At 39.0% G+C, this 23,620-nt stretch overlaps 1 protein-coding gene across 4 annotated transcripts in view; it reads right to left on the bottom strand.

The window, feature by feature from the left end:
• Nucleotides 1-8,555: 8,555 nt before the first annotated feature.
• The window catches only part of GLRB (glycine receptor beta), a 68,449-nt gene continuing 53,384 nt past the window's right edge, over nt 8,556-23,620 (bottom strand). For all 4 annotated transcript variants that reach the window (XM_033857422.2, XM_033857421.2, XM_073805623.1 and 1 more), the window contains 2 exons: nt 16,564-16,856; nt 8,556-9,961 (listed from right to left, as the gene is read on the bottom strand). In XM_033857422.2, coding sequence (XP_033713313.1) covers nt 9,665-9,961; nt 16,564-16,856 — 590 coding nt within the window. In that variant the 3' untranslated portion in view covers nt 8,556-9,664. The remainder of the gene's footprint in view (nt 9,962-16,563; nt 16,857-23,620) is intronic.

Raw genomic sequence — 23,620 nt, forward strand, 5'->3', positions numbered from 1 at the left:
AGAGTTTTACATAGTACAATGTTGTGAATGTTTGTTACCCCCCAAATTCATACGTTGAAATGTTGACACCCTGATCCCAATGGGATGGTATTTGGAGATGGAGGTTTGGGGAGGTCATTAGATCATGAGGGTGGAGCCCTCCTGAATGGGATTTGTGCTTTTATACACGAGAATGAGCTGGCCAGCTCTTTTGCTGCCATGCGAGGATGCCGCCAGAAGACGTCTCTCTGTAAACCAGGAAGAGGTCCTCACCAAGGACCCGACCACACTGGCACCCTGATCTTGGACCACCAGCCTCCAGAACTGCGAGTAATAAATGTCTGCCGTTTAAGCCACCCAGTCTGCGGCAATTTGCGAAAGCAGCTCAGGCCAGCTAAGACACATAGGTAGAGAAATAATCCGGGAGCATAATTAGAGAGCAAGAAAAATGCTAATTCGAGTCCCACATCCCTAGATGGCGAGGGAAAATAAACAGGGGCCACTTGAAACATACACGGTTTGAGATCTAGTTCACGGTGTGAGATCTAAATTAAACAGTTCTCTGGAGCATTCTGACTAAGGTCAGGAGAGGCAGGAAAAGGAATAAAACGCTAAGGTTTTGTTTATAAGGATGGAGACCCCAGAAGTCAGAGAGGGAACGAGAGGAGGACCGCTCCCGGGGAGGGAAGAGCGACAAGACCAGAGTAGCTGAGGTGCAGGCTGCGAACAGGCCGACGGTTCTCAGGTACTAAGATGGTACATCCCCACGAGATGGGGTATTCTGCACACGCCAGTATGCCCTGGAGGACAGGTGTGACCTGGCGTGTGTGAAAGCTGTCAGATTCAGCCTAAACTACGTGTGAATCCAAAAGAACGAGACCAAGTGAGCAGGGACGCACCTGGGGGTGTTTCCTTCCAGGACCGTTTGGCAAGTAGAAAAGAGGAGCTGTTCTCCATGTCTGGAATGATGGGGCAGGAGAGGGGATGTGCGCTTTCTGAGGGGGGCAGAGCGGACCTGGCCTATATACAAGAATGGGAGTGGTTTCCAATGATTGCTTATAAATAAATAAATGGAACAGTCCGCTGAGGCTAAGATTTTTTCTGTGCGCCGTCTGGTTCATATCAATTAGCACACACTTCTTTGACCCTTAAATAGGCATTCCCTCCAGAGCTCCTAGTGTAACCTTCTTGTGAGACTGTCCCAGACATACATAAAATAGGTTACCCTGCAGGACTTCCAAAAGGGCAAAAACGTAGTATGTCTTAGTTGCAGATAAAACACCAGTTAATGTTACATACTCTATGTATCCATATATACATGTACAGATATGTATATACATATACAAATATAGACCCGTATTTACCTAAACCTATTCACACACACATACATACACACATTCATATACATATACACACATATATATACACATTCATATATGTACTTTTTAAAATCTAATATCTTCCCAGTATTATACTTAGGTTTTAAGAACAATGTTTCTTCAATAAATGGATAACTATTGTTACTATAATATAAAATATATTGCCTTAAGGAGAGTTAAATATGGTTTTATTACTTAGAGGTTGACCTCATACATTTTTAGTATGAATTCAGAATGCAATACATTTCCATTTATACAGAATTGGGTTAACTGGATATTTTGATTAATTGAGAATAACCATTATGGTCAGTAGTTGGATTACCAATCCTCAGAGAATGAGAATACAATCAACTATTTTAACATGACAATTCTATCGAACACAATTTAGTGTTTTCTCTTTGTTTCAGGAAGAATTTCACAATCATGCAGTTTGCCAGGATGACCATTATGAGCACTAAATATCTTTTGTTAGTACCATACACGCATGACATATAAGAGATCCTACAATACATGCATCAGTACCATACACGCATGAGTTAATATGATCTTGATTTGTCATGTTTAATACACCTAGGAAATTCTTTTCCTTATGTTTTTTTTTTAATTCTGAAGTATTCTCATTTATTTTTCTTTTTAAAGGATAAATGTAAAATATGACCCTTGACTAAGTGTATTCTGAATTTTGGGCATTCCATTGCCCACAACCTAATTCTTAAACTTCGGAACTCCAAGTAAATAATCTAAGGACTCCTTAACACACTCCAAGAATATTTTAATATGCAACTGATAGTTTCTGCTATTGTTCCTTAAATTATTTTATATTCAAAATTGTGTATAGCTGATTCACTTTGTTATTAAGCAGAAACTAACACACCATTGTAAAGCAATTACACTTCAATAAAGACGTTAAAAAAAAATGAGGGTTTCCCTGGTGGCGCAGTGGTTGAGAGTCCGCCTGCCGATGCAGGGGACACGGGTTTGTGCCCCGGTCCGGGAGGATCCCACATGCTGCGGAGCAGCTGGGCCCGTGGGCCATGGCCGCTGAGCCTGCGCGTCCGGAGCCTGTGCTCCGCAACGGGAGAGGCCACGGCAGTGAGAGGCCCGCATACCACAAAAAAAAAAAAAAAAAAAATTAGCTCAATGATTATGGATGTCAGTGCATTTTTTATTTGAAAGACAAACTTCATTAAAAGTAGTTTTAGTATTTTATTTATGATTAAAGTTTTATGTTTTAGTGGAATATTTGTATATAAATGTTTTCAACAAATTACCAAATCAGTGACAATTTATGGAACATGAAGAGCTGAGTTAATAAATTCATTTGAAGAGAAAAAGAAAAGTAGTTTTAGTGCTAGAAATAGTGCAGTACTAAGGGATAAAAGGACATAATAATAACCCCAATTTATTGCACAATTACTATGTGCTGGAACTCTGCTGAGCACTTTACTTAATACATTAAATCCTCACAATAATGTTATGAGGTGGTCATTATTACCATGTTTTTTTTGTTTTTTTTTTTTGTTTTTTTGTTTTTTTGGGGTTTTTTTGCTGTACGCGGGCCTCTCACTGTTGTGGCCTCTCCCGTTGCAGAGCACAGGCTCCGGACACGCAGGCTCAGCAGCCATGGCTCACGGGCCCAGCCGCTCCGCGGCATGTGGGATCTTCCCAGACCGGGGCACGAACCCGTGTCCCCTGCATCGGCAGGCGGACTCTCAACAACTGCGCCACCAGGGAAACCCCATTACCGTGTTTTATAATTGGGGAAACTGAGGCTCAGGATGTTAAAAATAATTTGCCAAGATTTACCGTAGTAAATGGGACTCTAGCCTAGACTATGTATTTGAAAATCCTTGCTTGTAACAACTATAAAAGATAGACTTACATGTTGTAATCTGTAACTCTTAGATTATTTTTACTCCCTCTTCAGGAATAAGGTAATTGAGAAAACCGTTCTTTGACAAGGTTTGCAGGGTTGTGAAAAGCAAACCCAGAACTCTAACTAAACTATAACTATAACGTATTCTTATTCCTTCCAGCCCAAGTCTTTCTACCCTCTCCTGTTCCCTCTGTGTCTACATACTGGACTGGCTTCTGACTTAGCGTAGCTCCTGGGATTATTTCTGTAGGATGCACCTCCCATGTACATGCCTTAAGAAATTTCACATTTTTATTGGGACGTTTGAAATTTGAAAGCTTCCAAGATGTCAGTGGACCGATTGGAAACTCTAGAGATTTTTGAATGAAAGGGCTTTTGAGTATACAAATGAATAAACCAGAGAAGGGCAGCTGTGTTTAGAAAGAGGCTTTATAACAGTCCAAGGCAGAATTTATTAGGTATTCCCTCTAATGGGTTCCATAAAATATTCTCTCAGTTAATAAGTGAAAGATCATCTTTGTAGCTGAGAAGCCTGCAGATTCTGACTCAGATTTATTAAAAACGCTGAAGCTCGTTAGTAAGTCAGCAGATATGATGCTGCTATCGTGTGCCGAATTCTTGTCCTCCGCAGGTTTCTAAAAGCTTTACGGCACGAGGTCGTGGTCCTTGAAGAAGAGCAGCTAGAGTGTTTACTATTGCTAAATGCCATGTTCCTCCTGCTACGTTGCCAGCTCCATCCCTTGAGAACAGACTGTAAAGTCAGCCGAGCTTTTCAAAAGCTAAAATCCTTTGCCTCGTCATCTAGTTTCCCATCTCACAAAATAGGGTTTCTCTTGCGCGTCAGCAGTGGCTTAGGGGCAAGGCAATGCTAATTGACTAATAAAATCCCTATTTGATGTGGTAATTGCTGCATTCTTGCTAAATCACGGAGCCCAGGAGGTGACTCCTGGTCACATCACTGTGCATAATATTAATTGAACTGCCACTGCCTCGGGCTGCAAACTGAGATTTACTGAAAATTCTTTCCAGTTATAGGATCAAGATCAGATGGGAGTTTTAGTTAAGAAACAAACAGCAGGTAAAGCGCCTTCCATCATCAGCTGTGGAAAATCTGCTTTTTCCTCTTCATTATTTCCTCAGCAATGTTAACTAGGAAATAAAATTCAAAGAGCACTTTAACTTTCTTTATGGCAATGTCTCTCCACTTTACAATTCATAATTTTTCTTTTCGTTAATGTCTAGCTTCAAAATTCTATGATCTATAGTAAAATGGCCTTTATTTAACTACAGTAAAGTATACTTTACTTAATTTTCTTTAAGACGAGTCTTTTCCTTTCAAATCACTGATTTTCTTCCTTCCCTTATGCTTTTTAATGACATGCATTATGTATTCTGATTTGCATTATAGAGAATTGTATAATTAGCATACGTTTCCTTCTCACACTATTGACTATCATTTAAGAGAGCTTCCACTGTTAAATGTTTTCTTCATCTTCACGGTTTTGGGCTGACACAAGACCCTCAAAATATCAAGTACCCAAGAAGCATTTACTGATTTACATTTTTGTTGTTGTTATTTAGTATTCTACTCTGAGAGGATTTAGAAAGACCTGTTTTGGGTGTGATACATGAGATTTGGAAACTGTAAAAATACTTATGACAGTGAAAGTGCACTTATTGTTTGGAGTACAGAAATTCCAACTGGAACAAAATTCACGAGTTTTCTCATTGTTCTTGCTGGTTAAGGACAAAATTTTATAATACATATGTAGGGCTTCACTGGTATCGCAGTGGTTAAGAATCCACCTGACAATGCAGGGGACACGGGTTCGAGTCCTGGTCCGGGAAGATCCCACGTGCTGCGGAGCAACTAAGCCCGTGCACCACAGCTACTGAGCCTGCGCTCTAGAGCCCACGAGCCACAACTACTGAAGCCCACGCGCCTAGAGCCCGTGCTCCGCAACGAAGAGTAGCCTCCGCTCTCTGCAACTAGAGAAAGCCTGCGCAAAGCAACAAAGACCCAACACAGCCAAAAATAAATAAATTAATTTTAAAAAATACCTATGTATATATGTGTGTGTGTGTATGTGGAGAAAATGCAAAATGTATTAAAATACAAAATATCAAGTTTATGCATATGTGTATATAAACACCCTAAGATTATAACCACCCTTGAATATGGCATCTATATTATCCTTTCATATCAATCACAAGAAAGTCGGTAAAGCATATTTACTCCATTGATGCTTCCAATGCTTTGAAATAACTGGACCCTAACCTCTTAAAAGGTTACGAACAGCTTCATAAAAAAAGGTTGGGGGGAATTAGTGAATGCTAGATTATTGATAGGTTGTGTAAACATATGCACTTCATTTGAAAATATAATTGGAATAAATCGGCTTTTCTAAAACAAGATAATAAAATTTTAACAAGAAATCCTTATTAAAGGTTATAAAAAAAGATTTCAAACTATTTCTCATCTTAGGCCTGGTACTTTAAATTTTTGTATCCAGCTATTTATGTAAACTGAAATTTTCCATGATATAGATGATGATAAATTGAATGGTTTTTAAAGCAGCTTAATTTGAACACGGCATGTGCAATGGGAAATGTTTTTAATTTTATTATTCAGTAGAGATGAAACTGTATAACTGACGCACGCTTAATGTTGAATAAAATCATATCAGTTAACATGAGTATGGGAAGACAAACCATCCAAGACTGACCCACTTAAGAGAAATAATGAGACGTAAAATTAAACACTAACCTAAAAGGAAAGGTACCTCGCTGAACTTAGCAATCCTGTCACTAAGTGTGATAAGCAAAGGTCGGCTTCAGTTTGGTTGGAGTTTGAGATGTGAGCAATGTGAGAAACAGCTACAAGATAAGTTAAACTTTAACAAGGAGAACTTTATATGTCAGAGGGAGGACTTTTTTCCTTAGTTCATCGGGCAATACAAAGCTCTAAAGATGTTTGAGCAGAACGCCGTGATCTCAGCTTTATTTTAAAGAAGTTAATGTCATGACAAGTAAATAAAGAATGGGATACTGGATTACATCCTGAACCGAAACAAACAAACAAGAAAAGGTGGGACAACTGGCAAATCTGAATAAGGCCTCTAGATTATAGTAACTTATCAATGTCAATTTCTTGATGTGGGTTCCTGGTACTACTGTGGTTATGAAAGGATGTTCCTTGTTTAGGAAACATACATTGAAGTGTGTAAATACAAAGGGTCATCATCATCTCTGCAACTGTATTTTAAATGTTTCAGAAAAAAAGTGTCTCGTGAGCACACACACAGTGGGAGAGGGAAAATAAACCTAGTGTGATGAAGTACTAACCTTTGGGGCACTGGCATGAATGGCGTACAGGAATTCTTTGTAATATTTTTGCACGTTTTTCTGGAAGTCTGAAACAAGGTCAAAAAAAGTTTTTAAAAAAGAAAAGTAATACGTACATTACATACAACAGGTTAAGAGATGACCAGGCTGTGAGAGTCTGCACACAGCATCTTGACAATCTAAAGACATTACCAGAATTTAAGATGTAGACATCTTTCAACTCAGCAACTCCACGTCTGGCATCCACTTCACGGAAATATACGCATGTGTGCGCAAAAATATTTAGTACAATGCTATTTTGTATTAGAAAAGAAAAACAATCAAAATTCATGTTTAAAAAGAAGTTAAATTCAGACACATTCATGCTATAGAATAATAGGAGGCAAAAGGTTTATCAGCATCCAATATATCCTCACATAGAAAGAGCTCCAAAATATAGGAGATGAAAAACAAATTGCAAAACCGTACATACGGTAAAATCTCATTTACGTTAAATCCCGTTACGTTATCTTTTATATTTAAAAGGTAGATAGAGGTTGTAGATGCCTAGAGGTCACTGTGGTGACCTCTGGGAAAAGAGAAAGGTTTGAAGATAGAAGGTTATGACAACGTTAAGGGCTTACTTATTTTAGACACACCTGTTTTTCTAATACGTCGAGATATTCATGTATTACTTATGCCATTACAAAATAAACATCACAAAGTAAGTTTGTAGACTGCTGTAATTGTCTGATGCATGGGAAAGGGAAACTGAATTAGGGTGGTGTCCGCAGAAATGGAGAAGCAGTGGTTGGTGTAAGGGGGGAAATTTTAGGACTTGGAACTTGACAGGGTATACCGTGTGACAGGGAAGGAAGGCAGATGGCCCACGGGGGACTGGAATAGTGATGGCTTTACTGGAAACAGAAAATAAGAGAAGCGGTTGATTTGTAAGGAGAAGATCTTTTTTATTTTGGAAACATGGAATTTGCGATACTGACATCCAGGTAAATATACTGCAAGTTTCCTAGAAAGACATAATATGTAAAGTACACAGATCAGAACTACCCTGGGGTTAAGTGACTAAATTCTCAAGATAACAGTAGAAAGCAACCATTAGTGGACACCAATTGTACTACCTTATGATCATTGCGTAATGTTCCATTTGTAGTTATACATACACACTTAATCTGGGGATACCTAGTTATATATATTTGGGTATTAAAATGGATATTAAGAGGCTACAATATTGTATTACAGAAAGGAATTCATTCACATTATTTTCAAGAAATAAATTCTTATGGAATGAGAACTGTCTTCCATTTCATCCATTTCCCACTTAAAACTCTATATCTAAATCAAACTCCCTAAAATGAATGAAATTGGCAAGAATGAAGAACAGAGATCACAAGCAAATATAATTATTATAACTACAAATTTAAATGGTCTAAGTATTATCCAAGACGCTTTTTCCTCTCAGCGTTTAAGATGTTATTGTCCGGGTCCTAGCAGGATGTTGAAGTCCATCAACAGGGCGACTTGTGGCATTTTTAAAGTGACTCAGGTGACTGTGCTTTTGCAACTAGAGGGTGCTGAAGGACCGCAGAGGACTAGATATATCTCGTCTTTTAAAGATTCAGTAATCAGTGACTCTTACAAATTAAAGTCTTCAATAAAATAACATTGAATTATAGATGCAATTTGCATAAACAATATGTAAACACATTTTATTATTGAATTGACAATCCAAACCCTCAGCTGCTGCAAACTCTCCAAATAATGTAAATACACTTATTTGGTCTTATGTTTACGTTACATGGATTACTGATAGTCCTAGTATCAGCTATGGAGAAATAAGAAGGTACATTGGCTCTGATATTACTAGGGAATACAAGTCTTATAGACCAGAAAGTACCTGTTTTGCAAGTTGGCATAAGACCAAAGCAATTAATCCAAGTAGCCTGGACTTTTAGCAAGAAAGAAGATACAAATGGAGGTGAGATCTAACTACGTAATCGTTTACTTAACCTTTAAATGTCTTGTAACAAAATCAAACACTATTCAAATAAGAAAAAAAGAAATTCAGGAAAAACATTTAATTTTACTTTAAAAGATGTGAGCATTTTAATAAAATAAAGAAGTTAAAATCCTCTAATGATTATGGATTTTTCTTCCCAACTCGTTACTTCTAGTAAGAAGGTATTTTCCTCTTGGTTTCTTACAAATGGTACGAAATCGCATATTCATTGCTATATTCCAATTCAAAATACTTATGACTCTTCTTAAGGCACAATGATTTTGTATACTCTGTATCAACAAAATAAAATCCATGAAAATATATCTAGGTTTTAAAGTGGACTAAATAGAATTTCTTTTATCAGAAATATTTAATCAATATATCTCCTTTTATTTTTATTTCATGAGAAACCAGAATTCAGCACGAATTTAGGTAAATCTAGATTTCCCTTTGTTTCAAAAATGCTCACTGGGCTTCATTATCTGGCATTTGACAACACAGGCACACTTTAAAATGAGCTGCTTTTGCAAATTAGGAATTTGTTTGAACTTTATTTCTCCACAGAGCTCATGTAGTTAGAGTTGATATACTTCTACTTATAAAGTTATACCATATGTAATATACTTTTGCTTTATCTATGATAATACCATCTAAAATTGTACAAGAATAAGATGGCTTTCTCCGAAAGTTACAAGGAAAGGGATCTGAAACACTACGTACATTGCGATGATGACAAAACAGGGTTCAGAGTGCACCCCATTTTATTATCAGAATTATCGGAATATTTGCAATTTACACTAACTGGAGAGAAATGTTCGGATTCTATTTTACGTAGTACGCTTATCCTCCATTTATTCCTAAAGCAATTATGTTTGCTTTACATAAATACATCATGATTAGAGCACAGACGTAACAAGATCATGCTGCCATTCCACATGATGAAGGCGCCATATTTGTATTACACTCCAATGGCATCCAAAATGCAATATATTGCTATGAAAATGCAAGGAATGTTCACAGATTGGCATTAATGAACGAGGTTGTTCACAATGCAATGGGACTTGACTTTATACGAATGGAAAAGGTTTATCATAAATATATAGACCAGTAGATAATGTTGAAGAATAAGAAGCAGAAAGGAAACAACGCCCTTGCATAAAGATCGATCCTCTTCGCTGCCGTCGGAATAACGGGTTTGGCAGGAGGCGGCTTCTTGTTATTCTTGGCCTGGGATTTCCCAAGTCCGTTGTTGACCTCAATGGGTTTTCCATAGCAGTCATAATTGGACAATTCAAAATCTCTCGGTAAGCTTCCCACGATGCTGAAGTCGTTAGATCTCAGATCAGACTTGGACGTACAAACCTTTTTGCATCGGGTCTCTCCAACCTGAGAATAAAAATTAAAGACAGGATATTTAGAATTTTTCTATTTATAAAACGTCTTCAAGAAGATATTTTAAAAATCTGATGGTTTATTCAGTTGACTATTATGTCTCTTTGTCAAACAGAAATAATAGTCAACTGATTAAAGCACGGAATTACCTGAACATTTAGGGCTCTAAAATGTTGCCTATACAACAAGGCTTACGTCATGGAATAAACTTTTGGTAGGTTATTTTATGTTAAGGGATCAAGGCGCAAATCATCCTTTATCTTAGGTGCTCCCAGGCTTGTGAGAGTTCTCAGTTGAAAGACTGACCGATACATGAAAATCCAACATTTAACCATGACACAGATCATATTAGCAGAACATACGGAATACAAACGTCTTCTGGTACCTCTGACCTTTGATTTCCCCAGGGCTCCTATTGCCAAATTGGGTTGTTTATAAAAGACTGAGGCATTTATCCTTGCAATGAGACAGACTGTGTCTCTAAACCACACTCACAAGTAAGAACTAAAAATGGTCACAATGATCATGAACCAAAGATTGACCAACGAAAGGCATTCCTCACTTGCCGCCTGAAGATGAATTAGCCAGAGAATCCAAACTCAGAAAATCCAAAGAAACTGTGGCTATTTCAGCCAGATCATATGCTACAGAGACTGTTCAGTTGATCATCTCTGAAGTACTACATTTGACTCAATTCCCTACAATATACAGAATAATTATTTCACACTGAACTCTCTCTGGCCGTCAGAAAAGCTCATGGAAAAGACAGAGGCTGACCAGTGGCTTAAGGAAAGGCCACAGAAGGGGGAGCCCATGATTCCACTGCTTCATCTTTCACTGTTCTTACTCCCGACCTTTGTGATTCACCTTGGGAATCTTCACTAAAATATTTACTCTTTTACCGAAAAAGGAAACTATGTCATTGTACACTCTTAGTACACTCTAGTTTTTGCCTTAGTTACAATAATACATTGACGACTTATGTGGATTCTATTCACATTTACTAGATTATGGCTGGGTAAAAATGATGCTTAATGTAAGATGTAAAACAAATCATTCCCCAGCAGCCCTTCAGGTACCAGGACGGTATCCTTTATCCGAACAAACACTGAGGCATATTTTCTGGGCAAAAGCCAGATGGCAGTGCTCAGAGGTGGATAGCAAAGGTAACCAACATACACTGAGTGAAAAAACGAATGAAAATGTGTCACCACATCCTCTGGCTTTATACATTTAGGTTGTTTCCTTTTTTTTTTTTTTTTTCAATTTTGAACAAGTGCTGGTAATGTTATTTTTTTAAGCTGATCTATGAATGTTGGCTTTATTATTATATCTTTATGCCACATAGATATTTGTACAATCCTGTTGGGTAAGAACTTTCGAAAAAGATGTTTATGTAAATATAATTGTACAAAAGTACACAAGAAAATGTTGATAAGTAGGAATGGGGACTGAGGCACTGGAATTTCATCCTTTCTGAATGTCTTATAGGTTAAAAAAAAGTGAATCACCAACATATTACAATATTTAGAAAGTGTCGATTTAGTTCCGTCCTGGTTTGACGGGACTTGGAGCTAAAGGAGGCCAGCCGGAAGAAAGAGGATTACCGTTCCCCGTTTTTTAACGTACAGTCCCAGCTTCCCCATGGTGAGGACCCCGTGGAGCTTAAAGAGGAGCTATATCCTGATGGAGCCACCATTGGTCCGGGCTCTGGTCCACATCAATTTAACCCAGTGTCTAGGAAAATGTCTGGCCAAAAATAGGGACTGATCAATGGAATGAGACAGAACAAAGCCAGCAACGAGAATCTAAGTTATTTAAATGAGACTTTGGGAAATCGTTCATGTATATATTATATATATGTATATGTATATCACGAATTGTGAAAACATATATTTAAAATTTACTTCCAGGCCTTTTATTTAAATTCCCCAATTTGAAATCTTAAAAGGTCACTTTCAGCAAGCAGTCTGTCACCTAAGCTCTGTCTCCACAGACACACACACACACACGTTCACACGCACATACCCTCCTGGTAAGTGTCCCAGACAGAAGACCGCATTTGAAGCTCTGGTTTTCCAGGACTGTTTGACGAGTGGGTAAGTCTCAGTGTGTGTCAGCGAACTTGTGTAAAGACTAAATCACGACCTTCATCGGAAGAGAAGCTGGGAATAGCCTCTCCATGTCAAACCTTTGTCCTATTCTCAGACTCTCAGAGCAGCCTGCAAGCTCTGGGACTCCGTGGGTGTCCCAGGCTCTCTCTCACTTAGAATCCTCTGCTCCAAGAGCACTAACTGTGCTTTAGAATCACGTATCAAAACAAAGGAGGACTCTGGCTTCTGACAGCAACTCAGGAAGCGTGACTCCTACCAGTTCTTTTTACTTTTGCACAAAGAAGGCCATACATATTTACTACAGAAATGCATTTACTCTGAACCGTATTTTATTCATGGCTTTAGGGGTAGTTTCAGTATCTATAAGTAACTGGACAAGTAGCCCAATTTATATGATATTATAACCTAAGTCATACATATTAACACTTCAAATTTTCTAGTGTTTTGTTTACATAAACACATTCTTAGATTCTGCCAGCAATTTTGTTCGTTTTTTGTTTGTTTGTTTGTTTTGCAGTACGCGGGCCTCTCACTGTTGTGGCCTCTCCCGTTACGGAGCACAGGCTCTGGACGCGCAGGCTCAGCGGCCATGGCTCACGGGCCCAGCCGCTCCGCGGCATGTTAGATCTTCCCGGACCGGGGCACGAACCCGCGTCCCCTGCATCGGCAGGCGGACTCTCAACCACTGCGCCACCAGGGAAGCCCTGCCAGCAATTTTAATCATTATATAATTGTACCTACACAGCTCATTCAAAATGTAGACATAGAATGTTACATTTATTCCAAGAGATTGTTTAAATATAGGAAATAGTTAAGGGAAGAATAATTACTTCAATGTTGAAGTGATAACAGGAAAAATCACTCCAAAAACTTCAGTTTGGTTACACTAAATGCTTAATCATTTAGTTTATTGAACACTCTTCTATAAACGTATTTGCAGATTCTTATATTTGAAATGAGGTGTGTGTGTGTGTGTGTGTGTGTGTGTGTATGTGTGTTGGTGAAGAGTAGGTCTACTGCAGAAGTAATTTTTAACGACGTGTCAGAGCTGAATAAGCAATAAAATTAGGTTCCATACTGAGAAGTCCTCTAGTTGCTTAAACAGCTCATAATTCATTACCTCATTCGCTGGTCTCTTCTTCTGCTCATCAGAGACTTTACACAAACACAACTTTCTTTAGTTAATACTCTCCACACATCATTATCAAATCAAACATGTACATAAGAGTACAAAGAGTTTGCAATATAAATGCTATTTTAAACAATTATAATATCACATGCAGAGGGATTAAATGAGCTACTTAGAAGTAAGACAGCAACCCCACTCAACACATTCTTAAAAGTGACCTTGGTTCTGCAGATCTCCCATTTATACTTTCCCCATTTTTCCTCATATGAATATGTGTCTCATTTACTTTCATCATATAAACTTGTCACTTCTGAAAATTACTGGTAGCAAAAATGAGGCACTACGACAATGAGGCTGTCAAGGATAAAAAATGATGACGATAAGAACTTCCAAAGGCTTCAAACTGTAGCCTCTAAGATTTTCTTTGTGGTCCTTTCCAGCTTGAATCTGCACACAGGTAAAAGCGAATCACCCGAGGCAATATTTCTGGGCCAGAAGACTTAGGTGTGACTTCACGGTGGTAACAACAGAGAACTTACTAGAAAAATGAGCAGAGCCTCAGTGGTGACGTGTGGGCCTGTAACAGACCATCTAACATCTGTGTCGTCACAGTCCTAGAAGGATGGAGGAAAGGTACTCAAAGGAATAACAGCTGAAAACTTCTCCCATTTGGCAAGAAGCATGCGCCTGCATTTTTTTCTAACAAGCTGAACAAACCCCAAACTGGATGAACCCTAAAAAAAACACTCCAAAATACATAATTAAACTTCTGAACATTAAAGGCAAAAAAAAAAAAAAAATCTTGAAAGCAGCCAGAGAAAAATGACATTTTACCTAAAGGAGAAAAACAGTGTGAATGAAGCAGAGTTCTTCTCAGAAGCCACAGAGTCCAGAAGGAATGGGCACAATACTTTTTAGGTGTCAAAGGAAAAGAACTTTCAAGGATCCTATTCCCAGTGAAGAGATCCTTTGGGAATGAAGGGAAACCAAGACATTCCCAGATGAAGGAAACTAGGAGGATCTGTTACCAGCAGTGCTACCCAAAATAATGGATAAAGGCAATTCTCTAAAAGGAAAGAAACAATAAAAGATAGAACCTTGGAATATCAGAATGGAAGAAAGATCAAAGTAAACAAAAATAGGCACAAATACAATAAACTTTCCTTCTCTCTCTGAGTTTTCCAAATTATGTGTGATGGTGAAGCAAAAAGTGTAACACTTTCTAATTAGGTTCTAAGAAGTATTTACAATAATTTTGTCATGTGAAGAGGAAAGCAAAAGGTGTTAAAGGGAGGTAGCATTTCTACACATCACACAAAGTGGTAACAGAGTGACATCAGGAAACTGTGATAAAGTTATGTGTATATAATGGGACACCTGGAGCAGCCTCCAAGCAAGAGAGTGACATGCTTACAAACAATACAGGAAACTCAAAATGTCATTCTAGGAGCTGTTCAAGCAGTCCACGTGGAAGAAGGAGAAAGAAGAAAGAGATTAAAAATAGAACAAATAGGACACAAAATACACACCCTGAGAAAACCATGATTCAAAACGACACATGCACCGCAATGTTCATTGCAGCACTATTTACGATAGCCAGGTCATGGAAGCAAGCTAAGTGTCCATCGACAGATGAATGGATAAAGAAGATGTGTCACATATATACAATGGAATATTACTCAGCCATAACAAGGAACGAAATTGGGTCATTTGTAGAGACGTGGATGGACCCAGAGTCTGTCATACAGAGTGAAGTAAGTCAGAAAGAGAAAAACAAATATCATATATTAATGCATATATGTGGCATCTAGAAAAATGGTAGAGATGAACCTATTTGCAGGGCAGGAATAAAGGTGCAGATGTAGAGAATGGGCATGTGGACATGGGGGTTGGGGGATGAATTGGGAGATTGAGATGGACGTATACCCACTACCACGTGTAAGTCAGATAAGTAGTGGGAACCTGCTGTGTAGCACAGCGAGCTCAGCTCAGTGCTCTGTGGTGACCTAGATGGGTGGGACAGGGGTGGAGAGGGGAGGCCCAAAAGGGAGGGGATATACGTACACATACAGCTGATTCACTTCGTTGTACAGCAGAAACTAACACAACATTGTAAAGCAACTATACCCCAATAAAAAATAATAATAAAATTAAAAAAAATAAAATAGACTGAAGCCCTAAATATATCAATAAGTTCATTAAATTTAAATGATCTAAATATACAAACTAAAACGTGAGAGGGCTTCCCTGGTGGCGCAGTGGTTGAGAGTCCACCTGCCGATGCAGGAGAGGCGGGTTTGTGCCCCGGTCCGGGAAGATCCCACATGCCGCGGAGCGGCTGGGCCTCTGAGCCATGGCCGCTGACCCTGCGTGTCCGGAGCCTGTGCTCCGCAATGGAAGAGGCCACAACAGTGAGAGGCCCGCGTACCACACACACACAAAAAGACAAAAAAATAAAAAAAGACCTGCAGACAGCATCACGTAAGAACAGTTTGCTTGCCTCTGTCTATAAAACCGTGTCTAACGTCCTAGGTGTTGGTAGGAGTGGCGGTCAGCAAATGGACATGGTCTGGGGCCAGATGCAGGCAAGGTTTCCAAGGCTGTAGGATGGTCTGGACCTGTTAGTCTCTTGTGGAACTTACCATGCTACGTTCAGTGGAAATGGTCCCCTGGCCTAGGGTCTTCTCAACTAGAGGTCATCAAGTACAGGCATGCTGGAGTGAGTGGACCACTGTCCTCAATCCATGACGTGGTCTGTGGCCCCAGGATGTATCAGTACCTGAATCTAGAGGCATGGTCCGCTCTTCTTAGACCCATCACCAAGTGACAAGGCAAGGTCATGGGTTTTAACTGTTCAGTTCTTCTCTAGCTACTCACTGCGCTGGACAAATCCCAAGCCATGGGCATAGTTTCCCTATGAGCCAGGCACCCAGTAAAGAAGTAGCCTGCCTGACATGAGCATTGTGAAGCTCTCCAACTTGATGGGGAATGGGTGGGAGATTGACTCAAGAACGTGGGCCCCGTAAGCCTTCAGCCCCCCGGCCATTCGCAAAGGTTTGTCAAATGAGAAAGAGTAGGAAGGTCTGTCACTTGGGCAAGGCCTCCACATTCAGTGGTGACCATCAGAGCAAAGGAATTGAAGCATCCTTAAACTCCACGGAAAGTTCTCCAGTCATTTGATAAAGTGTTAATTTTTTTCTCGGTTACTATTGGACCTAACTGTTTTCTATTCTTTTCCAAACAGTAGGTTGTGCTTAGTCCCTTTGCATCTGTGAGAGAAAAACGAGTGAGAACCAATTCTACCAAACCTTTAAACCCGCAGAACGCACTTTGCTGGCCGACGTCGTCCTTACCTGTAAGGTGCTGATATGAACAGGTGTGCCCGTGCCGTTCACAGTGTTCTTCTTAGCTGCACTCCCCCCCTTCCCATCTGCTTGCTCAGCCTTGGCAATTCTGGCTTTTTCCGCTTCGACTCTCTTGGGGTTATTGAGCATCACCTGGACGACCGCGTACTCCACCAGGGACGCAAACCCGAAGAGCAGACACGCGATGAGCCACACGTCCAAAGCCTTCACGTAAGACACCTTGGGAAGTTCCGCAGCCAGGGTTGTGCACTCAGAGGCCAAGCTGAGCACTGAGAAGATGCCTGCAGGACAGAAACAGGAAGTCAAGTTGCTTTTACTCCCATGAAATGTTCTACAATCACTGCTCTTTGATGAAATCCCCCTCCAATAACTTTCAATGCCCCTCAGGTCCCCTTAAAACTCAAAGAGTAGAAGAAATACCACGTACTTGCTTCTTATGTAAGAATTATTGAATGTGGGTGGTATGTGTGTAAACACTTAACATTTTAAAAAGTAAATATTTATTTTTTATTACCCTAATAATGAAAGATGTACTTGGTTCTCTTTGCTCTTGCATTGGGAATACGGGAAACACTATATTAGTATCAATAATCATTTAAAACACTGAAAAATATATATTCCACCAGTTGCATCATTTCAGAGGCTCCTGAAAGGTGTGGAGTTTTGGGGATTTTTTTTTTTAATATTGAAGAACTAAGAGAGTCTCTCCTAGAAAGAAAGGCTTTTAGTAAAATATAACTTCTGCAGATTGAAACAATATTACATATATATATATATATATATATATATATATATATATACACACATATATATTACTATTATATTGTAATTATCCTCTATCCTGAAGAAAACTAATGAACAGGACTATGTTTTAAAAGTTAATATAGGTTTTAACATTTTCTAACCTGGAAGTGAAAAGTAACATAAAAATACAAGATCTTCTCAAACATTGCCCTAAACTCAGTTAATTATACCTATGGGCATTAATTTAGCAAATCATATTCCCAAGTTATTTTTTTATTCTTAATCAAATGTTATGTCAGCTTATCAATCAATCAAAAACAAGCCTTGAAGTAGCATATATTGACACCATTCTCTGTGTTTCCATAGCATTTCATGCTCATCAATAACACAGAATGTATCAAATTGTAGTCAATTTAGTAGTATACCTGAATCTTTATCCTGATATATTAGCAACTTTATGAATGAAATGGAGAATAGTGCCAGATTATAGAAGGCCTTCAAAGTCCTAGAGTGGATCTTTTATCGTATTTGGTAGAGAAATGACATTATCAAGAGAATATTTCAATAAGGTCACTCTTCTAGGGATAAAAAAATAAACTGAGAAAGAAAAATATAGGAGATGCAGAAACAAAGAATAAGAAAATGAAGGATAGGATGAATGTGAAAGGATTTTGGAGAAAACATTTTTTAAAACTTGATTACTGTTTAAAGGAAGAAGGAAAAGATTGAGACAAACTTCTAAACAGAATGACTGGGAAAATACCCATGAAATGTAGGAAGAGGAGAATATAGAAAAGATGTGACTTTGGAAAGAAAACACCGAGTTAGGCCAGATAAAGGCCGAGAAACAAAGAACTGGTGACCACGACTCAGCACAGGGCACCCGGGACCTTCTTGAAGGACAGATTGGCCAGTATCGTTCAGGGGAGGTTGTGGTGGAAAGGGAGGGGACTCCAGAGAGGCTCAGGCATCAGAAAAAGGAGGTCAAAGGAGCAGAGAAAGATTCAGAATAATAGGATATTAATGGACATTTGGGAGATATTTATAATCCCAGGCGTTAAGTTAAAAACCATGGTGACCAATTCCAATAAGATCTGTATCATTTCGAAGATGTAAGAATGGAAATGGAGATCAGTTGAGAAGGAAGGGAATGTGGACCTCACTGTGTGCCTTGTCTTCAGGAAATCACATTAAAATAGGAAACGTCCACTTGCTTTTTTATCCTAAAATAAGAATTTCTGAGCAAATATTTCTCCGGGCAAATATTTCAGCCTTATCTTAACATGGCCTTCAGATGAGATCACTTCATTGTTTAAGTAACTCATAGTGAAATGCTGCCTGAATTTTACTACATTATGAACCAATAAAAAGAAATGTGAAACCCATCATTCAAAAAAATGGGGATATTTATAATTTCAACATTGTGTTCTTAATATATTATCCCCACTTAATGGAGCACCTCTCTAATAAATTCCAGGACTTCTTGGTATAATCTTTCTATAACGTGTTTAAAACATATAGTCCTTATTTGTCATTTGTTACTTTCTCTCCCTAATGCAAAAACAAACCAAGTCTAGATTTCAAATCAGGGAGTATGTCGTAAAATTGCTATCAACTCTGATAAGCAGGCGTGAGGTCTACATCTACTAAAAGTTATGGCTGACAAATAATATAAATCAAAGTATTAATCAATTAACTACATAAAATAGTTAACCTGAATAAAAACTTCTATAAAGAATTCAGGGTGAAGATAAAGTTGTTTAGCTCATCAATACGCAGAAAGAACTTTATAGTGATAAAATCCTTATTTAAGAGACCACTATTGATAGTGAACTCCCATTGACTATGGGATGTCCAGAGATTTCTCGTTCAGACAATCTCAGAGGAAACATCTGAAAAATAATTCTTTAATAGCATATACTCTAGCAATCTATTGCCTAAAAGAGGAATACCAAAACCTAGAAGACTGAAAAAGGAAAGCAAGAAAAAGGGTGAAAAAAGAAAAGGAAAAGAAAGGGGAGGTAGAGATATTTTTTTGGTATTTCATTTATTTATTTATTTTATTTCTTTTCCTTTTGGCTGTGTTGGGTCTTCGTTGCAGCCCGCAGGCTTCTCTCTAGTTGTGGCGTGCGGGTTTTCTCTTTCTAGTGTCTCATGCAGGCTCCAGAGCGTGTGGGCTCTGTAGTTTGTGGCACGCAAGCTCAGTAGTTGTGGCGCGTGGGCTTAGCTGCCCTGCCGCACGTGGGATCTCAGTCCCCCAACTAGGGATCGAACCCACGTCCCCTGCAATGCAAGGTGGATTCTTTACCACTGGACCACCAGGGAAGTCCCGGTAGTATTTTTTATTAACAACAAATAGAACCAACAGAGCAAATCAAGGAGAAATTGTGCCCAACAGCTACTGTCTAAACCTGAAATCATCTTTATCCCATACTGAGACAAACTATACTATGCAGCAAATTCTTATATGGAGTTGTGATTAATAACATGAAAATTCATTTAGAAATACTGCTAAATTATTACATCAGCATGTTATCATTGCACAGCATTCTAATCAAAGGATACTAAAAGGAAAACTACAATTACTACCATGTGGGAATCCAGAAATAATATCTGACATTTTTGAAAGAGATCCTTATAATCAAAAAGATCTTGAACCACTGTTCCAGATGATAAGAAAAGACTATAATAAGGAAGAAAGGTACTGTGTGTGACCTGCTAGAGGTCTGAATTGCGACCTGAATTATTCATCTTTTTACATTTATAATTAAAAAGTATTGTTTAAAAAAATCATTTTTAGCAGCAACTAAACCATTTCATGTACCAGAAAAGGAATGTGTTACAGTAAAGTTTACGTAGGGTAAAAAGTGTAAGATGTTACCTCCACAGTTACTTTTATACTTAAAGAAATAGCTGAAGACAAAGTCTACCTAAAGTTCGCAGAGGAAGCTTTGATACTTGTTAACAATGGGAAAAGTAAATCAAAAAGAGATAGCAAGAAAAGTAAAACTAGAACACAAGACTGATTTTATTTTAAAAAGCAAAATGAGTCTAGGGTAAATGATATATGTTCTTCTCCTAAATTTTAGAAAATAAAAATTATGGGCCATAGAAGGAAAAGATTGGCAAATTGATTTCATAATCTTTTGGAACAATGTAGGGGAAAAAAAGTAGAAAAAGGAAAGATACACTGGGTCAAAATAGCCGTATTGACAGAATATCCTGATATTTAATCTGTCAGTAATATTATTTCTTTTTTCTTTTTAGATAAAATTATATATATGTGTGGGTCTAATCACAGAGTTTCAAAATACCTGAAGCATAATTCCATAATTAGAGTTGGGGATTTTAACAACTTTCTCATCAATAACTATAATAACTAGACAAAAGACATAAAAGATTTTAACAGTACTATCAACCAACCTGACTCCACTCATATCTACAGAATTCTACACCCAAGAGTGACAAATATACAGTGCAAGTGACATGGGATGTTTGCCAGGAGACATAATGCTGGGCTGGACCATTAACAAACTCTCAGTAAACATAAAAGGATTGAAATCATAGAGTATGTTCCCTGACAAAATTAAAAGCAAATCATATTTGAGTACTCATGAAAACGCTAAATATTTGGAATCCAAACTACACATATATAAAGAATCCGTGGGCCAAAGAAGAAATCACAAGGGAAATTAGAGAATATTTTTTTAATGAAGGAAGATGAAAATACAGTATACCAAAATTTGTGCACTGCAGCTAAAGCAGGACTTACAAGGGAAATTTGTAACTTTAAATGCCCGTGTTAGAAAAGAAGAAGGGTCTAAAATCGGATATCTGAGTTTCCACTTCAGTCATCAAAAAGAGATCAAATAAAATCCAGATGAGTAAAAAGCAATAATAAAGACAAGAGCCAAAATCAATGAAAAAGAAAAATAAACAAATAGATAGAAATGAATGAAATGAACGCTGATGTTTTGAAAATACCAAGAAAACGGATAAGTCTTTACCTAGAGTGGTCAAAAAAAAAAAAAGAATTCACAATTTAACAATATCAGTACGTAGGAATGAATACTTCACTACAGCTAGACAGGAAAAGGAAAAACAAATGTTATGAACGTGTTTGTGCTAATAATTTTATCTACTCATCTAATAGCTAGGAATCAATTGGTAAAATTTGCCAAAATAAAGGGAAAAACCATACAAACCTTTAAATATACTCAGAGAAAGCATTGAAGCATTTGGCAAAAGTCAACAGTCATGATAAAAACCCTCTGCCAACTAGGAAGAGAAGGGAACCTCTTCAACCTGATTAAGAGATCTGTAATAACTAGAGCCACTATTACACTCAACAGTGAATACTTCAACTATGTCTACCCAGAATCAGGAATAAGCATCTCTCACAACTGTATTCAACATTGGACTAAGGTCCAAGGCACTACAAGAAGTAAAAAAAATCAAGTATTTGGGGAGTATATGACACAGGAGTACGAATCAGGCAAAACGGTACCATTATTTTGATAAACACTATGCTAATATTTTAGAAGAGTTAAACATACTTTTCCTATAAAATGCAGAAATTTCATTTCTAGGTGTTTGCCCAAGAGTAATGAAAATGTATGCCCACACAGAGCCTTGTACGCAATTATTCATCACATCACGTATAATACCCCAAAACTGGAAACAACCCAATCCCCAACAACTGGTTAATGGAGAAACACACGGTGGTGTAGCCATACTATGAAATGCTACTCGGCAATAAGATAGAACCAAACATTAACACACGCAACAGCACATATAAATCTCAAAAACCTAAACATGTCCCTAGTTTTCTTTTCATGAGTCAACATGTGGACTGATCCCACTTTCAATTTACCACCACTGACCTCCAGAGGTCCGCGATCCTACCAGGCAATCAGGGTGTATTTCCCCAGTCCCTTCACCAGTCCCTCTCCCTTCAGAACCACAGTGCTTTTCCCCATCACCCTTGCGACTCATGACCTGGCTTCCCATTTCACTAAGAAAACAAAATCAGGGGCTAGCCCCCATGACCACGTCTGCCCTCGCATCTCGCCGTGTGCCCATCAGCTCTGCCTTCTCTCCTGACGCTACAGACCAGCAGTCAGTCAACCCGATGCACCAGGCACATCTGACCCACCGCCTGTTTTTATAAATACAGTTTTACTAGGACATATCCACACCTCTTCAGCTATGTATTGTCTAAGGCTGCTTTAGCGCTATGACGGCGGATTTCGGGGTTTCAGCAGAAACCTCAAATGTTTGCTATTCAAACTGTCGCCGAAGGAGTTTGCTGACCCCGTGGACAAATCCACTGTGTTCTAGCAAAGGCCAATCCCTCGTCTCCTACCTCCCATCCCCTCTCACTGCTCCTGCACTTCTACCCACTCTCATTGTTTCCTTCACTACCGGTTGTTTTCCACCAAAAATAAACGTGTGTGGATTGTGCCCCTTAGAAAAACAAAACCAAGAAACCTCTCAGCTCCCATCCCCGCTGGCTATCTCCCCACCCTCCCCTCCTGTGGGCAGCTAGACCTCCAACAGGACGTTTACACCGAGGGCTCTAGGTCCCCCTCCTGCGTTCTCCTGAGTCACTCCGACCAGGCTTCCCGCTTCTCCTCACTCCATGGAGACTGTCTCTCTTCTGGATCCCAGGGACCCCCTAGGCTGCTAAAGCCAAGGGCAATCTTTAGCCCTAACCTTGACCTACAAGCAGCTGGCTGGTCACTCTCCTGGCCTGGACACACCTTCTCCACTTGGCAGGATTCTAGGAAACCACATCACATAGATTGCTCCTCATCTTCTCAATCCCAAGGCTTTAGCCCTGAGATTCTTCTACCTACACTCCACTCATCGCCTTAAATACCATCTACAAGATATCTTGCATGTGGGATTTAAGAAAGCAGAATCAGGGCTTCCCTGGTGGCGCAGTGGTTAAGAATCTGCCTGCCAATGCAGGGGACACGGGTTCGAGCCCTGGTCCGGGAAGATCCCACGTGCCGCGGAGCAACTAAGCCCGCGAGCCACAACTACTGAGCCCACGTGTCACAGCTACTGAAGCGTGCGTGCTTAGAGCCCGTGTTCCGCAACAGGAGAAGCCACCGCAATGAGAAACCCATGCACCACAACGAAGAATAGCCCCCGCTCGCCGCAACTAGAGAAAGCCCGTGTGCAGCAACGAAGACCCAACGCAGCCATAAATAAATGAATTAATTTAAAAAAAAAAAAAAGAAAGAAAGGCTCTCGATTATTTCCCCAACCGAGACTATTTAAGCCCTATAGAGAC

The sequence above is a fragment of the Tursiops truncatus genome, chromosome 5 (genome assembly GCF_011762595.2).
Source record: "Tursiops truncatus isolate mTurTru1 chromosome 5, mTurTru1.mat.Y, whole genome shotgun sequence".
Classification (NCBI taxonomy): domain Eukaryota; kingdom Metazoa; phylum Chordata; class Mammalia; order Artiodactyla; family Delphinidae; genus Tursiops; species Tursiops truncatus.